Here is a 19,851-nt window from a genome sequence, read left to right on the forward strand (position 1 = left end):
AAAAGGCAATATCGTAAATATTCCAGTGAGACCTTTAATATCAATACACCTATTGGGAACAAGAAAGACTTACTACAGACCCCTACAATGCTAATAGAATACCTGGCCTCAGTAACAAATGCAAAACAAATAAACCCTGTCCAAATACAGGATAAGTGACCACAAACTAAAAGTAGAAATGTGTAGATGAAAAGTAACAAACTCCAAGAAGCCACACACTACAATGCACAGCAACACCAAAGAAAAAAAAAAAGAAAGCAGTGCATTTCCTCTTCTACTGTGCAAAATATAAAGATAGTAGATGTCAGTTCTCAAACTGACATATTCCAGTCACTAAACAGAAAATAACTGTACCTGTCCTCCTTGCTTGATGTTCAGGACCTCCTTGCAATGTCTCTTCTCTCCTTCTGTCTTCTTCACTAGCTCCCCTACATTCATCATTGATGTTTCAGACTCAGATTGCTTCCATTTATTTTTCTGTCTCTTAATACACTCAAGTTTCATCCCTTTTTTATTGCTTCTATCTATAGCCTCTCATCTCCCTTATCTCTTCCCTTCTCCTCCATCCGTATCAGGAATATGCTGTCTTTCCTATGTCCAGCAATGCCCCCCTTGTCCCCTCCTACTCCTTCAAAACATCTCTCCTGCTCTCACATTCCACCTCCCCCATGTCCACCATATCCTCTGATCTCTCCTTCTACCTCCGGATTCAGAATCTGTCCCAATCTTGTCTTACAACTCTCTCTATGTCCATCATCTTCCCTGATCTTCCATTCTATTCCACTCCCATCTAGAATCTTCTCTCTAGTGGTTAGTGCAGTGGACTTTGATTCCCCCTGCCACTCCTTGTGACTCTGGGCAAGTCACTTAATCCTCCATTGCCCCAGGTACAAATAAGTACCTGTATATAATATGTAAACTGCTTTGAATGTAGTTGCAAATAAATCCACAAAAAGGCAGTATATCAAGTCCCATTTCCCTTTTTGTTCCATAGCTACCACCATTATCCTCAGGTATGATGCAGAAAGAAAATGGTAGTGTGGGACCTCAGAGCCTGTGAGCATGCTTAGCATCTTTCAATCTTGCCCCCTCTGATGTAACTTCTTATGTCGCAGGGGATGGGATCGGCAGATGCTGAGCATGCACATGCCCTCCAAGGTCCCACACTGCTATTTTTTTATGCTGCCTTGCTGTCCTCATCATTGGGAGGGGGGAGGGGGACTTCTTCTGCTTGCAGGTCTGGGCAGATGAGTAGATCCCTATTATTGAACAGCTCCTGGCTTTTTGCTGGGCTCACTCAGTGGTAGCTACATCCCTCTATTTACCATCACCCTCTTTTGACTTTCAGTCAACCAATTTCTGATCTAATTGGCTCCTTCCCTCAAGTGGGTTAGTTTATTCAGGAACCTCTAAGGGAAAAGTATCAAAGGCTTTGCTGAAATTTAAATATACAACTTTATTTTAGGGGTTGCAGTTATGAGTCCCGGAGAAGCATGTAACTCAGAGAAATAATATTTGGAACAGCAAACAATTAGTTGCCCAGGAAAGCACAGCCAGCGCATGAATAATAAAATCAGGATGAAAAAGAATGGGCAAAGTCAGTGTGACAGATAAAGAAACGAAGACGAAACTGATAGAGGAACATCATGCTATTGAAGTCTGCCACCTTGTACCTGTTATTAGAACTCTCTAATTTTTTAATGTATTAGATCTAAGGACTACTACTACTACTACTTAGCATTTCTATAGCGCTGCCAAGGTTACGCAGCGCTGTACAAGTTTAAACATGGGGAAGGACAGTCCCTGCTCAAGAGAGCTTACAATCTAAAGGTAACAAACTATGTAGTCAGTGTTCCTTTATAACAACCACCCCTGGACAGAGAGCTAGGAAGTTGTTTTAGCTAGACTTCTGTAAACAGAACCTGGGAATTACTCATTGGGTAGCTTTGTCCAGGAGAATTATTCACCTTTAAATGCTTACATAACTGTAATATTTTATGCTGCTATTTTGAAAATTTCCATCAGTTTTGTAACAATATAGTTTTATGAGCCTTGCAGATGTATACACAATTGACCCAAAATATGGGCAAAATTCCTGTGAACATTAGTTACCACAGTAAATATGACAACATGCATGCTTCATTGCCTCAGGTACAAAATAAGTACCTGTATAAAATATGTAAACCACGTTGATTGTATCCACAGAAAGGCAGTATATCAAGTCCCATCCCCTTTCCCTTTCAAGGATGCTCTGAGCCAAAGGTCAAAGTAATTTGAAAACCTTGTGATTACTTCTCAGCCTCTTTTTTTTTTTGTTTGTTTTAGCTAAGATGAAATGGTCTCTTTTTGTCCCTTTTGTCTCAAATTAAGAATCCCTACAATACAGGGGGAGGGAGAGTTGTTACTCAATCCCAGTAGGAAAAAACCTTTTTGGACCTAGGATAAACCATAAAGATTAAAGCCTTGGTATTAAAAAAAAATCTTGTATACCAAGGTCAACATAATTACTGTAAAAAAGTACCACGAAATCCACTGAGCAGGGAGAACCTAGTTTTAAATGTGCATCTGAAAGACACTGCTTTCATTAGCCTTATAGTGCTTTGTTGAGGCAGTATGTGTTCCATACTGAATCAAACTGAAGAGTATTCCCTACGAACTTACGAAAATCATTTCCTGCCTGCCACACTCCATGTTCCCCATGCACACAGCAGTAAGGCCAAGGTCTGATTACGTGATATCTCACAGGGTTGGAATGGATGAAGAATACAACCCTTTAACAGCCATGCTGTAACACTCACCATCGACCAATCAGACTACTTGAGTTTCAAATGCTACTTTATGACATATCAGCATACAAGATGTAGTCAAAGACATTAAAGAGTACTCACCACAGGCATTTGATCAAAGGCACGTACAGAAGATAATCTGTCTATAAACAAGTAAAATGTGTAAGGGACACGTGCACAGATAAATGGAGTGTGAAATAAAATACATCTTTAACCGTCTTCACCTGTTGGATCTCCACGCATGTGTTCCACTTTCTCTTGAAGAAGACCAATGTGCCTTTCTAGTTGTCTGTTCAGTTCCATTTGTGTTTCATACCTGGTTTTCCATTCATTTCCTTTATTGGAAATGATGTAAGAAAAGCTGGGTTAAAATGTAGATTTGATTGCTTTATTTCATAATTGGTGCCTTTTATAGTAATTATCACAATATGAAGTCCTTCATCCGAACAGGATTAGAGTATGTGTCACAATCTTTTAGTATTTCAGAAACATACATGCGACATGACCTAGCAGTATGTCTCTAGCACCTGGACTGTATGTAGATTTCCAGTGCGAAACAGGAGACAGCACAGATAAATAAAGTGACTTTTCCTGGGTCACAGGAGCATATCAGCCCTGCCATCTATCCTTGAAACCTGGTATGACCAAGGTCAAATCTGACAATGTTTGAATACTGGTTAATGTTGCATAATGGAAATAGAAACAGCCTTGCTAGTATGTTTGCTTATTTTTCTTATATATCACCTCGAGTCTTCATGATTAAGAGCTTAGTAGGTATAAAGAAAAAGTTAATAAAGCACTGTCTTTGTCAATAATTTGCCTGTCATTTACTCTAGCTTCACACTTTTTTAGTTTAGATTTTACAGTGACAGATATGCAGGAAAAAGCTGTCCAGAATCACATCCAGCGAATGGGCGCCTATAAGTCCAACTGAGTAATCACTATGCTCCCTCTGGGGCTGTGAATGCAGAATGCAACTGAAGCAGGAACTGAGGTCATATTGCTGGCCTCTCTAATTGTCTAATTATGTTACGAATGTCATCATAGCGATTAATGCATTCTACAAGCTCTGTCTGTTTTAAGCCATCTTCAAGTGCACAAGAAAACTTCTTCAAGAACCAGCTAAAAAAAGGCACTTTTAAAAACTGTATCAGCGCTGTGCTATTAATGTAATGAAGTATGCATGTTCTCATTCATTTACGGAAACAAATACTTACTTTCATCCTCAACACTACCGAGTCGTTTTCCCAGCTCAGCCACTGTGCTTCTCATTTCAGATATTGACAATTCCAGCATTTCCCTGTGGTGTGCAGAAATACAGGATCAGACTTTTCTTATTCTGATATGCCTGGAAAGATGGCAGGCAGTAATCACTGAAAATTCAGTCTGCAAATGACCAGTGGGAAATGGATTATAAATAATAGTCCAGTTTAGAACTAAATGCCATGGAAATTACACATTTGTGGTATTTAGCCTCCACTGTCACCTCAAAGAAGGCCATTTCAACTCTGTGAACTGAGGGCAGGATTAAGGCATAAGCAAAACAGGAATGTGCCTAAGGCCCATATGTTTAGGAAGAGACATTTCAGATGCAATAGTTCAATGGCTCTCAAGGCATATTTTTGCCCTGGCAAGTCAGCTGCTGACAAAAATAATGTATGTATATGTGGGGAGAGAAGGGGGACCAGGATGACCATTGCCTGCAGAGGTGTGTCTGTTCTTCCCATTCCCTGTCCATTCTTCTCTAGTCAGCAGGAGGAGCTGGCGAGCTGCATTCTCACCCTGCTGCTTGCCTTCTTTGCCAGTTTTCCTTTGCAGTCAAAGGGCCCCGTTTGTAGCCATTTTAAAATGTATTTATACTGGGGATAATTCTAGAAAGTTGGTGCTACTATTTAGTTACCAGTTATGATTATTGACAGTTCACTCCGATTAAACCTTGTTAGTTAAAGATGCTTTTCCCCTCTGATTCCGTTACTTTCTCTCAAAGTAATCTACTCTGAATTCGGCTGCAAGAAGACCTCATAACCAAGCCTTACTTTTACGCCTAATACTATCCCTTACTCTCCTTTTCTTTAATGATATGGAATTCCTGCTTCTGCATATTTCTATCTTTTTCCTTCTTTTCCACTAGTGTTTGTTTATTTGCTTACTGCTTAGTTTTGTTATCCTATATAATAATTTGTACCTCCAACTTTCTACGTCTGGATGCCTGGGTTCGTAACACAATTCCCATTGGTCTGCCCTCGCATCGGAATGTGATGACGTCAGAGGGCTGATCAATGAGAGGAAAGGGAAACCAGCACCAGCCACCAAAAGAACGTTGGAGGTGAGGATTCAATCGACGGAGAATCGCCCCCCCTCCACCCCTGTCCTCCGAATTCCAGCCCCCCCCTCCTCCGAGTTCCAGGCCCGCCCCCTCCCTCCCCTCCCCTGCGAGTTCCATGCTCCCCTGTCTTCGGAGTTCCAGACCCCCACATCTCCCTCCCTCTCTCTCAGTGGCAGCCCGACCTGCGTTGGCCGCCCTCTTCTCACAGTCCTGCGCCTGCCACCCGCCTTCCTGCATGCTGGCTGTAATTAAAAAGTTCTTACCTCAGTGTACGCCGGCAGCAGTGAAAGTAGAGCAGGCACGGCGCTTCAGCCTGCCTTCCCTTCTGTCTCAGCTCTGCCTCTAGTCCCGCCCTTCCGGAAACAGGAAATGAGGGCAGGACCAGAGGCACAGCTGAGACAGAAGGGAAGTGAAGGCAGGCTGAAGCGCCGTGCCTGCTCGACTTACACTGCTGCTGCCGGACCACGAGGCAACAACTTTTAAATTACAGCCAGCACGCAGGAAGGCGAGGGGCAGGCGCAGGACTGCGAGAAGAGGGTGGCCAACGCAGATCGGGCTGCCACTGAGAGAGGGGGGAGGGAGGCGCGGGGGTCTGGAACTCCGAAGACAGGGGGGCATGGAACTCGCAGGGGAGGGGAGGGAGGGGGGCCTGGAACTCAGAGGGGAGGGGGCCTGGATCTCGGACGGAAGGGGGGCGGGCCTGGACCTCGGAGGGGAGGAGAGGGAGGGAGGGAAGGAGGGGGTCATGGAACTCGGAGCCCGTACGTGATAATGAGCGCTAAGTCAAACTGAGAATGGCCGAGAGGCAGCAACTCGTGCCACAACTATCCATTGACGTTCCGAATACTGTGCCGCTCAAAATACATCGGGCAAGTGCTGATCTCGCAAGACAACTCACCACTGACGTCCCCATATAGCTGGCAGGGTTTACAAGACTACTGAACAGATGTCGACAGGCTGCAGTCATGTTCTGATATAGTTTCTCAGACTATCAACTGAAAAATAGGGGTCTCTCTCTCTCTCTCACACACACAATCTCTCACACAAACTTTCTCTATCAAACACACACACTCTCTCTGTGTCTCACTCTACACACACACACTATCTATAACACACACTGTCTCTCACACACACATACACACACTCTCTCTCTGTCTCATACAACTCTCTCTTGTCACAGACACACTATCACACACACATACACTCTCTCTATCTCTCTGTCTCACACACACATACACATACACTCTGTCTCTCACACAAACACACTCTGTCTCTCTCTCTCTCTCACACACACACACACACTCTCTCTCTCTCAAACATACACACTCCGAGGAAAACCTTGCTAGCGCCTGTTTCATTTGTGTGAGAAAGGGGCCTTTTTTACTAGTGTCTTTATATATATCTCTACCCTAGGGTAGTCTATGAAATTTTTAATAAACTTTGGAAACTTGGTAAATGTTAATAGCATATGTGTGTGTATGTGTGCATATACACGTCGACATGCCAGATATGTGCTCAAACACTATTCTATAACTGTGCATTTATCTCTGGATTCTGGGCGGGGTGAAAAGGATACTATAAGTTACATGTGTCTCTCTGGAATATAGGTGCATACACTTATGCTAGTTCTATGGCTGCTGTAAGCACTCGTGCCTAAGCACATAGATGCATTCTTAACCAGTTACAATAGAATTCTATAAAGAAAAATAGGTGCTTTGAGATACAAGTTCAAAACCAAGTCTGGACAAAAAGTCTCCCTTCTGGAACTGGGCAACTTGGCAGCTCTGCAGCAGATGAGGCAACAAGGAAGAGGACAAATGGAAAGGAAAGTTTAGAAAATTCTCACTTGTGGGCGAGTCAGCACCTAGAATGCTGTGTTCTTCACTGTCTGTGAGGATTGATGAAGAGTGAAGTATTTGCTGCTGGCCTGGTAGTATAGAAAGAAGGGCAGGCAGGAAACATTTCTTTCCTGCGCTGCAGTTTCTACCTCTTCCGTGGCCTAATGACAGTTCATCTAAGTGCAGTAACAAACCAGGGAGAAATAGGTTCACAATCTAATTTTGTACCTGAGGCAATGGAAGGTTAACCACAGGGAGCAGAAGTGGGATTTGAACAGGGTATTCTTTGATGTTAAGGCTGGTGCTCTAACAACTAGGCTAGTCTTCCAGTCATGCTCATACTGGAAAAGGAATAAACGTCCCAGGGGCACCTAAAATTCAGTACCTGAAGATGCTTTGGCTCAAGAAATACTACTAATAGAAACCTGCCCAATTAATCAATTTACGTAGGCTTGATATGGGATAAAATTTAATAATATGTGTAGAAAGAATATTCAGAAAGGACTCACCCGAGTCCAAAAGCTTTATATATGAAATAATTTAAACATAGTAACATAGTAGATGACGGCAGAAAAAGACCTGCACGGTCCATCCAGTCTGCCCAACAAGATAAACTCATATGTGCTACTTTTTGTGTATACCCTACTTTGATTTGTACCTGTCCTCTTCAGGGCACAGACCGTATAAGTCTGCCCAGCACTATCCCTGCCTCCTAACCACCAGCCCCGCCTCCCACCACTGGCTCTGGCACAGACCGTATAAGTCTGCCCAGCACTATCCCCGCCTCCCAATCACCAGCCCCGCCTCCCACCACCAGCCCTGGCACAGACTGTATAAGTCTGCCTAGCACTATCTCTGCCTCCCAACCACCAGTCCCGCCTCCCACCACCGGCTCTGGCACAGACCATATAAGTCTGCTCAGCACTATCCCCGCCTCCCACCACCGGCTCTGCCACCCAATCTTGGCTAAGCTCCTGAGGATTCTTTCCTTCTGAACAGGATTCCTTTATGTTTATCCCACGCATGTTTGAATTCCGTTACCGTTTTCATTTCCACCACCACCTGTGGGAGGGCATTCCAAGCATCCACTACTCTCTCCGTGAAAAAATACTTCCTGACATTTTTCTTGAGTCTGCCCCCCTTCAATCTCATTTCATGTCCTCTCGTTCTACCGCCTTCGCATCTCCGAAAAAGGTTCGTTTGCGGATTAATACCTTTCAAATATTTGAACGTCTGTATCGTATCACCCCTGTTTTTCCTTTCTTCCAGAGAATACATGTTTAGGTCTGCAAGTCTCTCCTCATACGTCTTGTAACGCAAATCCCATACCATTCTCATAGCTTGTCTTTGCACCGCTTCAATTCTTTTTACATCCTTAGCAAGATACGGCCTCCAAAACTGAACACAATACTCCAGGTGGGGCCTCACCAACGACTTATACAGGGGCATCAACACCCCCTTTCTTCTGCTGGTCACACCTCTCTCTATACAGCCTAACAACCTTCTAGCTACGGCCACCGCCTTGTCACACTGTTTCGTCACCTTCAAATCTTCAGATACTATCACCCCAAGATCCCTCTCCCCGCCTAACACATACGTCTTCCGTATGCTTATAATAGCTCTCTATCATAATATCTTTACAAGTCCCCAAATTGATATAATTGTATAAAAGGAACACAACACTTTATGTGAGAAAAGTCTTATTTTTCAAAATCAATAGTATAATCATTTCTATATAAAGCTTGACTTAACTGAGTGAAGAACAGCTGCTCAAGGGTCGCTGTTCAACAAAGTCAATCTCCGCTTCAATATTATCTTTCTCAGAAGCAGTTCTCAAAACGTAACTAAACGCCACAAAAGCCTTGCGCTTTCCTGTGGTCATTAAAGATGGCAGCCCAGGTCCCATCCCAACATAAAGAAGTAGGAAAAGTTAGCAGAGCATGGCTCATGGAATTCTTTTCAACCTCTTTGCGTGTAAATATGTGTGTGTACGTTTGTGTGTGCCTGTGCAAGTGTGTTGGTGTGTGTGTGCACATCCTTGCATGTTCGTGTGTCTGTGTTCATTCTATGTGTCTGTGATTAGGAGACGAGATTAGTATGGAATGCAGTTTGAAAGGTTCAATTAATTAATCACTATGTTACAGTGAATCAGAGTATGTATACTGTAGCATTTGGAACTGCTTCTCCCATAGACATATATTGTGTAATTTCTCTTCCTTCCCTCCACCCACCCCACATGCAGAAACTTCACTTCTACAGCACAGAAACTTCTTCCACCTCTATCCTTCCTGTGACTAGCGCTGCCTTCTAGTCCCCACTTGATTTCCTATTGGCTAGATCTCACCTACAAACTCCTTGCTGCTAGTTACAACAGAGCAGGCAGGGCAGGCTCACTCACAAAGGGGGTGGGGGTCTAGAGAATTGCAGACAGAAGTTTTCAACACGTAAAAATATCCATACATATTTCTACCTTCTAAACCTTACGGCACAATTTTGCTGACGTCTTATAAAAGCCAGACAGTTGGCAATCCTAACCTCCTGAATCCTGAGCACATCTCACAGCCTCTCCCCCCCCACTCCCTCAAAATACATGGACATAAAATATGTGCAAAATTTCTCAATGGCTTAATCTGGCCCTGCCCACAGAATACAGGGGTAATTGTAGGGGACTAGTTTTGGGGTTGGGTCAATTTGTAGATAGGAGCAGTTAAGGGGGTAGTTTTTGGCTTTGGAGGCAGTTTGTGGGGTATTGTATCAGTTGCGGGTTGGGTAGTTTTAGGATTGGGATAGTTGGCAGGATGATGAGGCAGTTGTGGGGGAGGGCGGGGGTTAGTTTTTGGAGGTGAAGCAGTTTGTGGGGTGGTGGGGTACTTGCGGAGGGAGAAGTAGTTTTAAGGAATGGGGCAGATTGCAGGGTAGTGGCTCATTTGGGGGAGAAATTTCTTGGAGTGAGGCAGTATGCAGGGGAGTAGATTTAGGAGGCAAGACAATTTGGTAATGATGTGGAAGTTGCAGGGAATATTTTTTGAGTGTGGGGGCAGTATGTGGGGTGATATCGCAGTTGCAGGGGGTGATTTTGGGGTATGGACAGTTGCAGGGGTGAATTTTGAGGATAAGGCACTTTGCAAGATAGCTGGGCAGCTTATAGGGATGGAGCAGTCTGTGGAGTAGTGAGCCAGGTTGGAGGTAGTTTTGGGGGATGGGGCAGGGTAGTAGCATAGTTGAATGGTATAGGTTTGGGGTTAGGACAGTTTAGGGGTGGTGTGGCAGTTGTTGAGGTTAGTTTTTGGCCTATGGGCGTCAAGGTTTTCTTGGAGAATGTAATGGGGAGATCAGAACTACAAGTTCCTCCGTGCAATGGGGTAAACCCAGAATCTGGATCTAGTTGGCAACCCTAACATCATGGGGCAGTTGTGAGGCGAGTAGTTTTGGGGGACGGGGCAGTTTGGAGATTTGAAAGATTAGAGAATTCAGTTTTTTTTTTTAACTGCCTTGCCATATTCTTTAACTTCTATTTTTCAGTCTAAGTTTCTATGCTACAGAATTTGAAGCTTCTTTCCTCACAGCAATCCACTGAACATTTTATGGAGGGTGGGGAGGGGATCATTTTTCTGGAACCCCTAGTCCAATGTGGCCTATTTTCAGACTCAATGAGTCCTTTTACCAGTTTTTCACACATGCCATGTTTTATCCCACTCCAAGTTTTCTGTGCTAAAGGCTAGAACTCCTTCGCCCACAGAAATCCATTGGGTCATTTTTTGGAGAGACTTCTTCTTCTAGAACCCCCAAACAGATTTGATTCATTTTTTAATTCAATGTGTCTTTTTACTGGTTTTTTCCTGAAGCCAAGTTTCAACCAATTCTGTTAAATTTTCACAGTTATTTTGTGTCCAGACAGACAGACAGACAGACAGACATTCTTGACCCCTTTTATATAATTCTTTTCAACTTCAATATGGTTGTAAAGAATAAAACAACAATAAAAAAGAGAAAAAAAGTGGATGGCCCTCCACCGGCACTGCGAATCCAAAAAGGTAGAGTGAAAACTATTAAAATTTTTTAAATAAATACATCTATAAAAACCCCCTAACAGGGATATAAAATATCAATAAAGTATAATTTTTATCACACACAAAAAAATCTTAAATCCTCAAATTCATATCCTATTAACATAGTGGCCAATGCAGAAAGCCACAGGTAGACCATGTGTGGATGTCTGCTTCTACTGTGAGAGTAATACCTTGACATGTAGAAAGCTAAGGAGTCCTTTTACTAAGCCACGGTAAAAAGTGGCCTGCAGTAGCGTAGGTGTGTGTATTGGGTGCTCGCCGGGCCAGTTTTTACCACATCTGCATAAAAGGGCTTTTTTTTAATGGGACAGGAAAAGGGCATGTGGTAAAACTGAAACTGGCGTGCATCCAAAACCAGCCAGAGCCCTTAACACCATCCATTGATCTAAAGGTAAGGGCTCACGTGGTGACCGGTCGGCGTGCGCCAACTGCCGATTAATGCTGGAAATGATGAGCATGGGAATAAATAAATAAATAAATCATCCAAGTGTTATGGATGTGCGCCAAATATAAAATTACCACCGGGGGGGGGGGGGGGGGGCATGGTAGCCTGGAAGTAGTCTTGTTTAGGCACATGCTGCATGCATGTAGCGTCTAACGTGCCTTTGCAAAAGGACCCCTAAGTCTATGCAGATTTTTTGCTCACCGAAACTGTATCAAAAATGGGGGGAGCATGCCAGATTCATGCACACAAAAGTTTTGCAGAAAGCGCAGCTTACTGCGTGCATCTCTGACAAAAACAGAAATGTCTGCACACACTTATTTATAAAAATGTATAGACTGCATACTCTACAATTATAAGTGGTTAACAATATACATACATACATTGGTGCCTGTTCTTCTGCATATAAGTAGAAGCCTTGCAATTTTTCTAGCACATAAAACGTTTTGAGGCCGATTGGTCTTTTTGCAAAGGATAGACGTCAATATGTACTGTGAACTGATACTTTTGTTTCTGTTCAGACATGCACACAAGCTTTGTTACCTCCTGTCAGCCTTTTAAACTTGCATACATTTCTTCTGAATGCAGAAGACAACAAAACTGGAAGTTAAATCTAGCATTAAATCTTCTCTGCTAATCTTTCTATGCTGTCCCAGTGGTGAAAAATGTATCAGTGTCCACGTGGTAAAAGCCACTGTTCTATTCTCTGCCTGCAGCAGAATACTTAATGGCCTCTTTACCATACATTGTAATACAATCTGTGGCTATGTCTTCCATGTGAGCTAATACATACGCTCAACTCCTCTGTACATTATTCAGACAGTAATGCATGTGTCCAACCCTGCAGCTGGGCTCACCATGACTTTATGCATTGGCCCCATAGTATTGTTGTTATAGAAGCACAGCAACATAGAAAATGATGGCTGATATAGACCATACGGCCTATCCAATCTGTCCATCCATATTTACATCAAACTCTATAAACCTTCCTCTCCCTCAGAGATCTTCTGTGCTTATCCACTACTTTATAAAATTCAGATACACTCAATTGCATAGCTGCAGAGAGGCCTCACATTTGGATTAGGCTCCCTTTGCTTTAATGACTGGCGGAGATGTCAAGCCCCTCCAGCTGAAGAGGTCTCCTGCGGGAGTCCTGCCTGCATTATCTGAGAAGCACTTAAGTTAGCAAGCAGGCACGCATCAACCATTGATGCTGGCTCTCTCACGCATGCTTAGCTCAGCAACTGAACTGAACTGAACATGCGCGGGAGTGCCAACATCAGTGGCTGAAGTGCATCGTCAACTTGAGTGCTACTTTAGCAGCACGTGTGGAAACTCAGGCAGGAGACCTCTTCGGCTGGTGGTGCTTGGCATCCCCACCAGCAAAGGTATGCTTTAATGTGGCGGAGGCGATGACAGAGAGGTGGAGGAGAAAAGAAGGGAGAGAATACCTGGCCCCCCAGTCTCCTTTTGGACCCCCCCCCCAAATAGACCTGGCTACGCCCCTGGATACACTTAGCAGGTTGTTCCAGCATACACCCAGTGGTGTAGCAAGGGCGGGGTGGTGGGGGCGGTCCGCCCCGGGTCCACGCCTGTTCCGGGGCAGAGGGAGTAGGAAGCCAGTGGAGCCGACAGGCACGCAGCTGCTCTCTGCACCCTCCAGCAGCCAAGAATGTACCCGGGGGGGGGGGGGGGGGGTGCGCAGTGGCGATCCGCCCCGGGTGGCAGCCGACCTAGGATCGCCACTGCATACACTGCCTTTTCCATAAATATTACAGCCTTAGATTACTCCCGAGTCTATTTCCTTTCATCTTCATCCTATGACTCCTTATTCCAGAGCTTCTATTCAAAAGAAAAAGACCCACCTCGTGTGCATTTATACCACGGATGTATTTAAATGTCTCTTCAGTTCACATTCTCAAGTGCTATCCTCTTACACATTGGCACTCCCTGCTCCCCACCTCTATGTTCTGGCATTTCTCTTATCTTTTTCTTTCTCTTTTTTTGTCCCCCTCCTGTGTGATGGTATCTCTCCTCTCCCCCCCCCCCCCACACTCTCCCCCAGATGTGGGAGTGTTGAAGCCAGGCTGCACTGGCTGTTCTGAGCCTTCTTTCTGCCATTTCCCGTCTCCTCTGATGCAACTTGCTGTTTCCTGCCAGCTGGACACATGGAAGGAAGACCCTGAACAGTTGGCAGCTGCCTTCTTCAACACTGTGCTGCTAGAGAACTATGGCAAGGTTAAAGAATGGTCACAGATGCTAGGACCGTGGGTGGGGAGAGAGATGCTGACTCATGGGGGAGGGAAGGAAGAGAGGGAGACACTTGCTGGACCCTTGGTAAAGGGGGGGTAGGAGGGAGGGAAAAGAGATGGAGAGATGCTGGTCTATGAGGAGGAGGGACGAACCGAGTGAAGGAAGAGAAATGGAGAGATGCCGACCTGGGGGGGGGGGGAGGTGGTGTGGGAGGAAGGTAAGGGTGAGGGGAGAGAGAGGGATGGGGACACAGGGGTAATGCTGGACATCGGCAGGGGGATAGGCACAGAAAGGTGATGCTACATTTATGAGGGGGGATAGAGACATAGAAGGGCAATGCTGGAGAGAGGGGGAGGGATATGAACACAGAGGGGAAATGCTCAACATAGTAGGAGGATAGGGGGCAGAGATTCAGAAGGGAGATGTTGGAAAGAAAGGAAGACAGATGGTTGATACAGAAAGAAGAAATGCCTAATGGACGAGGAGATTCTGGCAAGAGAGAGTTAAGAGAAGACAGAGGAAAGCAGAAACCAAAGACTGGGACCAAATCAATAAGAAAAATAAAATAACCAAACCATAAGGTTAGAAATAGGAATTTTATTTTCTGTTTATTGATTAGAATATGTCAGTTTTGGGAATGTACATCTGCCAGAACCGATTAGCCATGGCTGGGTTGCGCAAGAAAAACCTTACTCATTCGCCTTCAATCTCCAGAATAGCAGTGGTAATCTCCAGCTTTGGGGTGGCCACCCTTCACACCTGAGTCTCCAGAACCATACAAATGAGACTTATCACTTCCTCTGCCCTGCTAGCCGTTCCTCTCCCTATGCACCCTTAATATCCTTCTGGCTTTTGTTGTTGCCTTTTATGTTTTGATACACAGAAGTATTTCGCAAGGACCACCCCTGCGACACACCACTGTTAACATCCCTATCCTGTGAGCTTCATTTACCACTACCCTCTGTTGCCTCCTACTCAACCAGTTTCTCACTCAGTCAATCACATTAAGGCCCACACTGAAGGCGCTCAGTTTATTTATGTCATTGAAGCTGAAATCTAAGAATCCACATCTAACGTTCCCAGAGCATTTACCAGGTTTGCAATTACTGAGTTACTATTAGATTCTCTTTACAAACAGAAATTTAGTCTTATGTGTTATGGGTACATCAATTATTAAATAAACTAACACAATGGAAAACCTGATGCTGGAGCCTAACTTTTGGTGTGCCAATGATGAATTACACTGCTAATAGTCTATAACTTCAATTGGGCACCAACATGCAGTTATAGAATTGGCACTAAGCGTATGGCATTGGGTGCCAATTTATAAAATTGCCACCTTAGTGCATAATCTTTTAAGATATTTCATTTAGTTTGAGAATTTATAGTCTGCTTTACCATATTTAGTTTAAGGTGCTTAACAATAACAAAATAGTCAGTTTAAATCTTTCTATTAGTCAAGTTAGAGAATTACTCAACAAATACTTTTCAAATAACAAAGTTTTCAAGACCTGTCTAAAGTCTCTATGAGGTGTAAAAGATCTTCCAAAACAAGGCAACAAGTACAGCTGTACCAAATAGCATATTTTACTATTCGGCTGAATACAAATAATGAAAAATATTATCCAGACAGATACGAATACTGAATATGAATAATGAGCACTGAGCACATAACAAATAACAAAAGAAGCTATGTGAAATCAGAGATCAAATGTTCATTTCAGTAGGATTTAGTACAGTACAGCCCTGGATAATTTGTATTCTAATTTAAATCACTATTCAGTAGAATATGAATAATGTATTTGGAGCACTATTCAGAGCAGAATGTAATCAAATTCAAATATTCGGTACAGCCCTAGCAACAAGTTTCATCCATTGAATCCTCTACCTAAAATGATCTTATTCCACATTTCATTACTGTTGGGACTTGTACTCGAATCTTCTTAACTGAATGAAGGTGTTGGGTGGGCATATAAAGAAACATAAACTGACTTAAAATTTTATGAACAAATGGTAAAAATTTGAATATAAACATAGCTTTTAAATTAAGCCAATGTATAGATCACATATTGATAGTAGATGTGGTTGTGCATGGACTTATTAGCAGTTTCTAATCTAGTTTCTCACAAACGTAGTGTTAGAAAGGTTCAGGGAGGTTACACCTTGGCATATGGACCAATGAGTTCCACAGAGATCACCTTTATTGCAGTCTAGTTCAATTTGTATTTAAGTCCACTATGACTGATTCTGAATTTTCTTGGTGTATTACATTACTCATATGTGGATGGTATTTTATTAATGTTCCTACTGGAACCTACTCTACAGAAAGAGTATGATCAAATCAGTGAAGTTTTTGACAAGGTGTGGGAGTGGATGCAAAATAATGGTTTGAAAATAAACCCTGAAAAAAAAAAAAACATCTTCTCGGTAGGGTGTTGTAATATGAAGACGTCCCAGTGTAATCCGTGTTTGGCTGGTAAAACTGTGCTGTTAGAAACTGAGATTAAAATAATTGGGGTAATAGTGAGTTCAAGGTTAAGTAAAACCTCTCACATGAATATGGTGGTGAAGATAGTTCTATATAATTTGAGGTTAGTTCATCAGATAAAATCTTTCTTGGCAACTGAGTACTTGAAAATTGTTACACAGGCTTTTGTTTGATCTCATCTCGATTATTGCAACATGGTACTATGCAAATATATAGACTACAGGTTTTATAGAATGTAGCAACTAAACTGATTCTGGGAGTGGCTGGGGAGATTGAGCTACATCCTTTTTGATTCATAATCCAATTAATAAGGCAACCAGTATTGGTTCCATTCTATACATACTGCAGAACCCTGATTGAGAAGCAATTTGAAATCAGAAAGATGCTGCTAAAGTCTATTGCCAGCACCTTCACTAACACAGTCTTCCTGTTTTGATTACCACAGCACAGACCGTCCGGGGCTATATCTCCTGGACTGGAGATGAAAAATTAGTTCATTTTTAACAGAAACATGGTTACCAGAAGCTGGAAGTCCTATTAAATGTCTCTTATGCCCCCCTGATTTTAAATGTATACATACTCCTAAATCGGGAAGAAAGGTAGGATGGGTAGCTTGTATTTTTTGAAACAGCATTGCATAGCAGTGGAAAAATATGGATTTGCCTAAAGTTACTGAAGGTTTGTTATTAAGAAAAGGTGTATCCAATAAAATGGGAATTATCTTATTGCACTGCCCTCCAAAAGTACTTCTGAAACATCTGAACAGTTAACAGAATGTATATAATTTATTTCACATTATAAAGAGTTCTTAGACATAAAGGAGAGACTAAATGAATTGTCTGCTTTGATCTTTACTGAGGAGGATGTAAGGGAGCTGCCTGTGCCAGAAATTGTATTTAGGAGTGATAAGAAGGAACTGAAACAACTGGGAAGATGTAATAAGCCAAATCAACAAGTTAAAGAGCAGCAAATCTCCTAGACTGGATGGTATACACCTCATGGTGCTGAAGAAGCACAATGCAACAACAGAAGAGAGGGTTGAAGCACACACAACGCCAAGGGCCGTTCAAGCATGGGATGGTCAAGAGTCCTTTATTAGACCTGAAAGGGTCGTGTTTCAGCAACAAATGCCTGCGTCAGGGGTCAATAGAATCAATGTACTGAAAATAATAAGCTAAAAGCCTATAAAATCAGCAAACCAAAGTAGTTTAAAAGTGTGAGTCTAATAAAGGACTCTTGACTATCCCATGCTTGAATCTCCCTTGGTGCTTTTTTTTGTGTCTCCACTGAAGGAGCTCAGAAATTAATTTGCTGGTCTCCTATTGGTGATCTGTAAACCTGTCATTACAATTGTCCACAGTACCTGAAGATTGGAAGGTGGCCAATATAACACCAATTTTTAACAAGGTTCCAGGTGTGATTTTAGAAACTACAGATCGGTAAGCCTGTCAGTGCTGGGCAAAATGGTGGAAACTATTATAAAGAACAAAATTAATGAATACATAGACAAACATGGTTCAGTGGGACAAAGTCAACATGGATTCAGGCAAGAGAAGTATTGCCTCACCAATCTGCTACATTTGTTGAAGGGGTAAATAAATATGTGGATAATGGTGAGCTATATGCAGACTGTGTGAAACCACAAGAGGACCCTGGTAAGCTGGAAGACTGGGTATCCAAACGGCAAATTAAATTTAATGTGGACAACTGCAAAACGATGCACATTGGAAAGAATAACCCAAATTATAGCTACATGAAGCTAGGATCCACATTTATTTATTTATTTGTATCCCGCACTTTCCCACTAAAAGCAGGCTCAACGGTGTCATCATGGACAATACATTAAAATCTCCTGCTCAGCATGCAGTGGCAGCCAAAAAAGCAAACAGAATGTTAGGAATTATTAGAAAAGGAACAGAGAATAAATCAAAGAATATCATAATGCCTCTATATTGCTCTATGCTGAGACCACACCTTGAGTATGGGGGCAATTCTGACTGCTGCATCTCAAAAACCATGTAGTGGAACTGGAAAAAGTACAGAAAAGGATAGTGCCTAATTCAACTCAGTAATAGGACTCCTTAAATCTGAGTAATAGCAATGATATAATACTGTATCAGAAATATACATATTAAAACTGCAAACTAGAACATTCATATAACAGAAATATTTAAACATCAGAAGAATTCAAATGATATACTACAATAAGCTCAAAATGGCGTGTGTTTTGCACTAAAAAATATTTAAAATTATTTTGAGGGGGCATGTCTGGGGGTGAAGAGTGCGCACTCTTCACCCCCAGACATAACCCATGGTTACCGCAGGAACAGCATGTGAGCCCTTACCACCTACAAAATGGGTGGCAATAAGTGTACACGCACTTATTTTTTTTAATGGTAACAGCACATGGCCATTAATACAAAAAGAAAAAAAACCAGAACACAGCCATTTTTATGGCTGCAGTAAAAACAGCCTTAGTGCGCGGGAAAACCCCAAGTAAGGGTGAACTAAGATCACTTTTCACTAAATCTTAATAAAAGGACCTCTTAAAAAGCACACTAGAATAACATATATGATGCTCATGTCAGTTCGATATAATGAAACATCTTAAATAAGCAGCTGAGGCAAATGTTATACCTGGAAAAAGTAAAAATCTTAGGGGCCCTTTTACTAAAGCTTAGCGCAAGAAGAAGCCTGTGAGATCTCCAAAGCTAAAGAGGTACAGCATATTTTAAGATCTCACAACTTGCTAAGGGCCTCTTTTATCAAGCCATGCTAGCGGTTTTCGTGCGGCAATGCCAACAGAGCCTTAAGGGGTCCTTTTACAAAGCTGTGCTACCAATTAGCAGCGCACTATGGGGGTCTTTTATAAGGTGCACTAGCATTTTTAGCTCATGTTAGAAATCAGTTAAATGCTGAGACACATGGGTGTCTCAGCATCTAGTACCAGCTGATTTCTAGTGCAAGCTAAAAAAGCTAGTACCCCTTAGTAAAAGACCCCCTAATGCAAAGAAGCCCATTCTATTCCTGTGGACTTCTTAGCATTCAAAGGAGCTCTGTCTTCAGGTTTATCCAGGACTAACATAGCTACTAGCCCTACACTACACAATTGCTAGAAATCATTTTTTGTAAAGTTATATATGTTCCCAGAAAAATAATTTAGGAAGCATCTTAACGACTAGAATACCTATATTATTGCATTTACGAGACGCCTATATATATTAAAAAAAAAAAAAAAATCTCCGGGTGATATACAAAAACAGCTCCCAGGGAACTTTTGTTAAGCGCTCGAGGAAATTGTACGGAAATTTTAAGAGAGTAAAGAGTAAATAAGCGGGAGTCTCCCGCTAAACAGAGAGAATGCCCATGGGCTTCTTCGCTTTCGGCGCAAGCTAATCAATAGCGCCACTTTGAAAAAAGAGATTATAAACGGTCTTCGTTGGGGTGGGAAGGGGGTACTGCAACACTGGGTTGCTTTTAATCACTGTATTCCCGTTAATGCAGTGTCTTTCAGACTCACTTCATTTGTTGCTCTTGCTCTAGCTCCGTCCTGAGCCGGTCTGTGGGGAAAGCACTGAAATCCTCCACTCCTTCCCCCATTTCTCTGGGCTTCCATACCACACACGCATGTCAATGCCTCTGAATGTT

At 42.6% G+C, this 19,851-nt stretch overlaps 1 protein-coding gene across 1 annotated transcript in view; it reads right to left on the reverse strand.

The window, feature by feature from the left end:
* Window positions 1–19,842, reverse strand: part of CCDC169 (coiled-coil domain containing 169) — a 58,054-nt gene extending 38,212 nt beyond the window's left edge. Inside the window, exons 1-4 of the mRNA XM_030199395.1 lie at window positions 19,724–19,842; window positions 4,004–4,086; window positions 3,011–3,121; window positions 2,889–2,929 (exon numbers count right to left, since the gene is read on the reverse strand). Of these exons, the coding sequence (XP_030055255.1) occupies window positions 2,889–2,929; window positions 3,011–3,121; window positions 4,004–4,086; window positions 19,724–19,803 (315 nt within the window). The 5' untranslated portion in view covers window positions 19,804–19,842. The remainder of the gene's footprint in view (window positions 1–2,888; window positions 2,930–3,010; window positions 3,122–4,003; window positions 4,087–19,723) is intronic.
* Between the last annotated feature and the right edge of the window lie 9 nt (window positions 19,843–19,851).

The sequence above is a fragment of the Microcaecilia unicolor genome, chromosome 4, assembly GCF_901765095.1.
Source record: "Microcaecilia unicolor chromosome 4, aMicUni1.1, whole genome shotgun sequence".
NCBI classification, from domain to species: domain Eukaryota; kingdom Metazoa; phylum Chordata; class Amphibia; order Gymnophiona; family Siphonopidae; genus Microcaecilia; species Microcaecilia unicolor.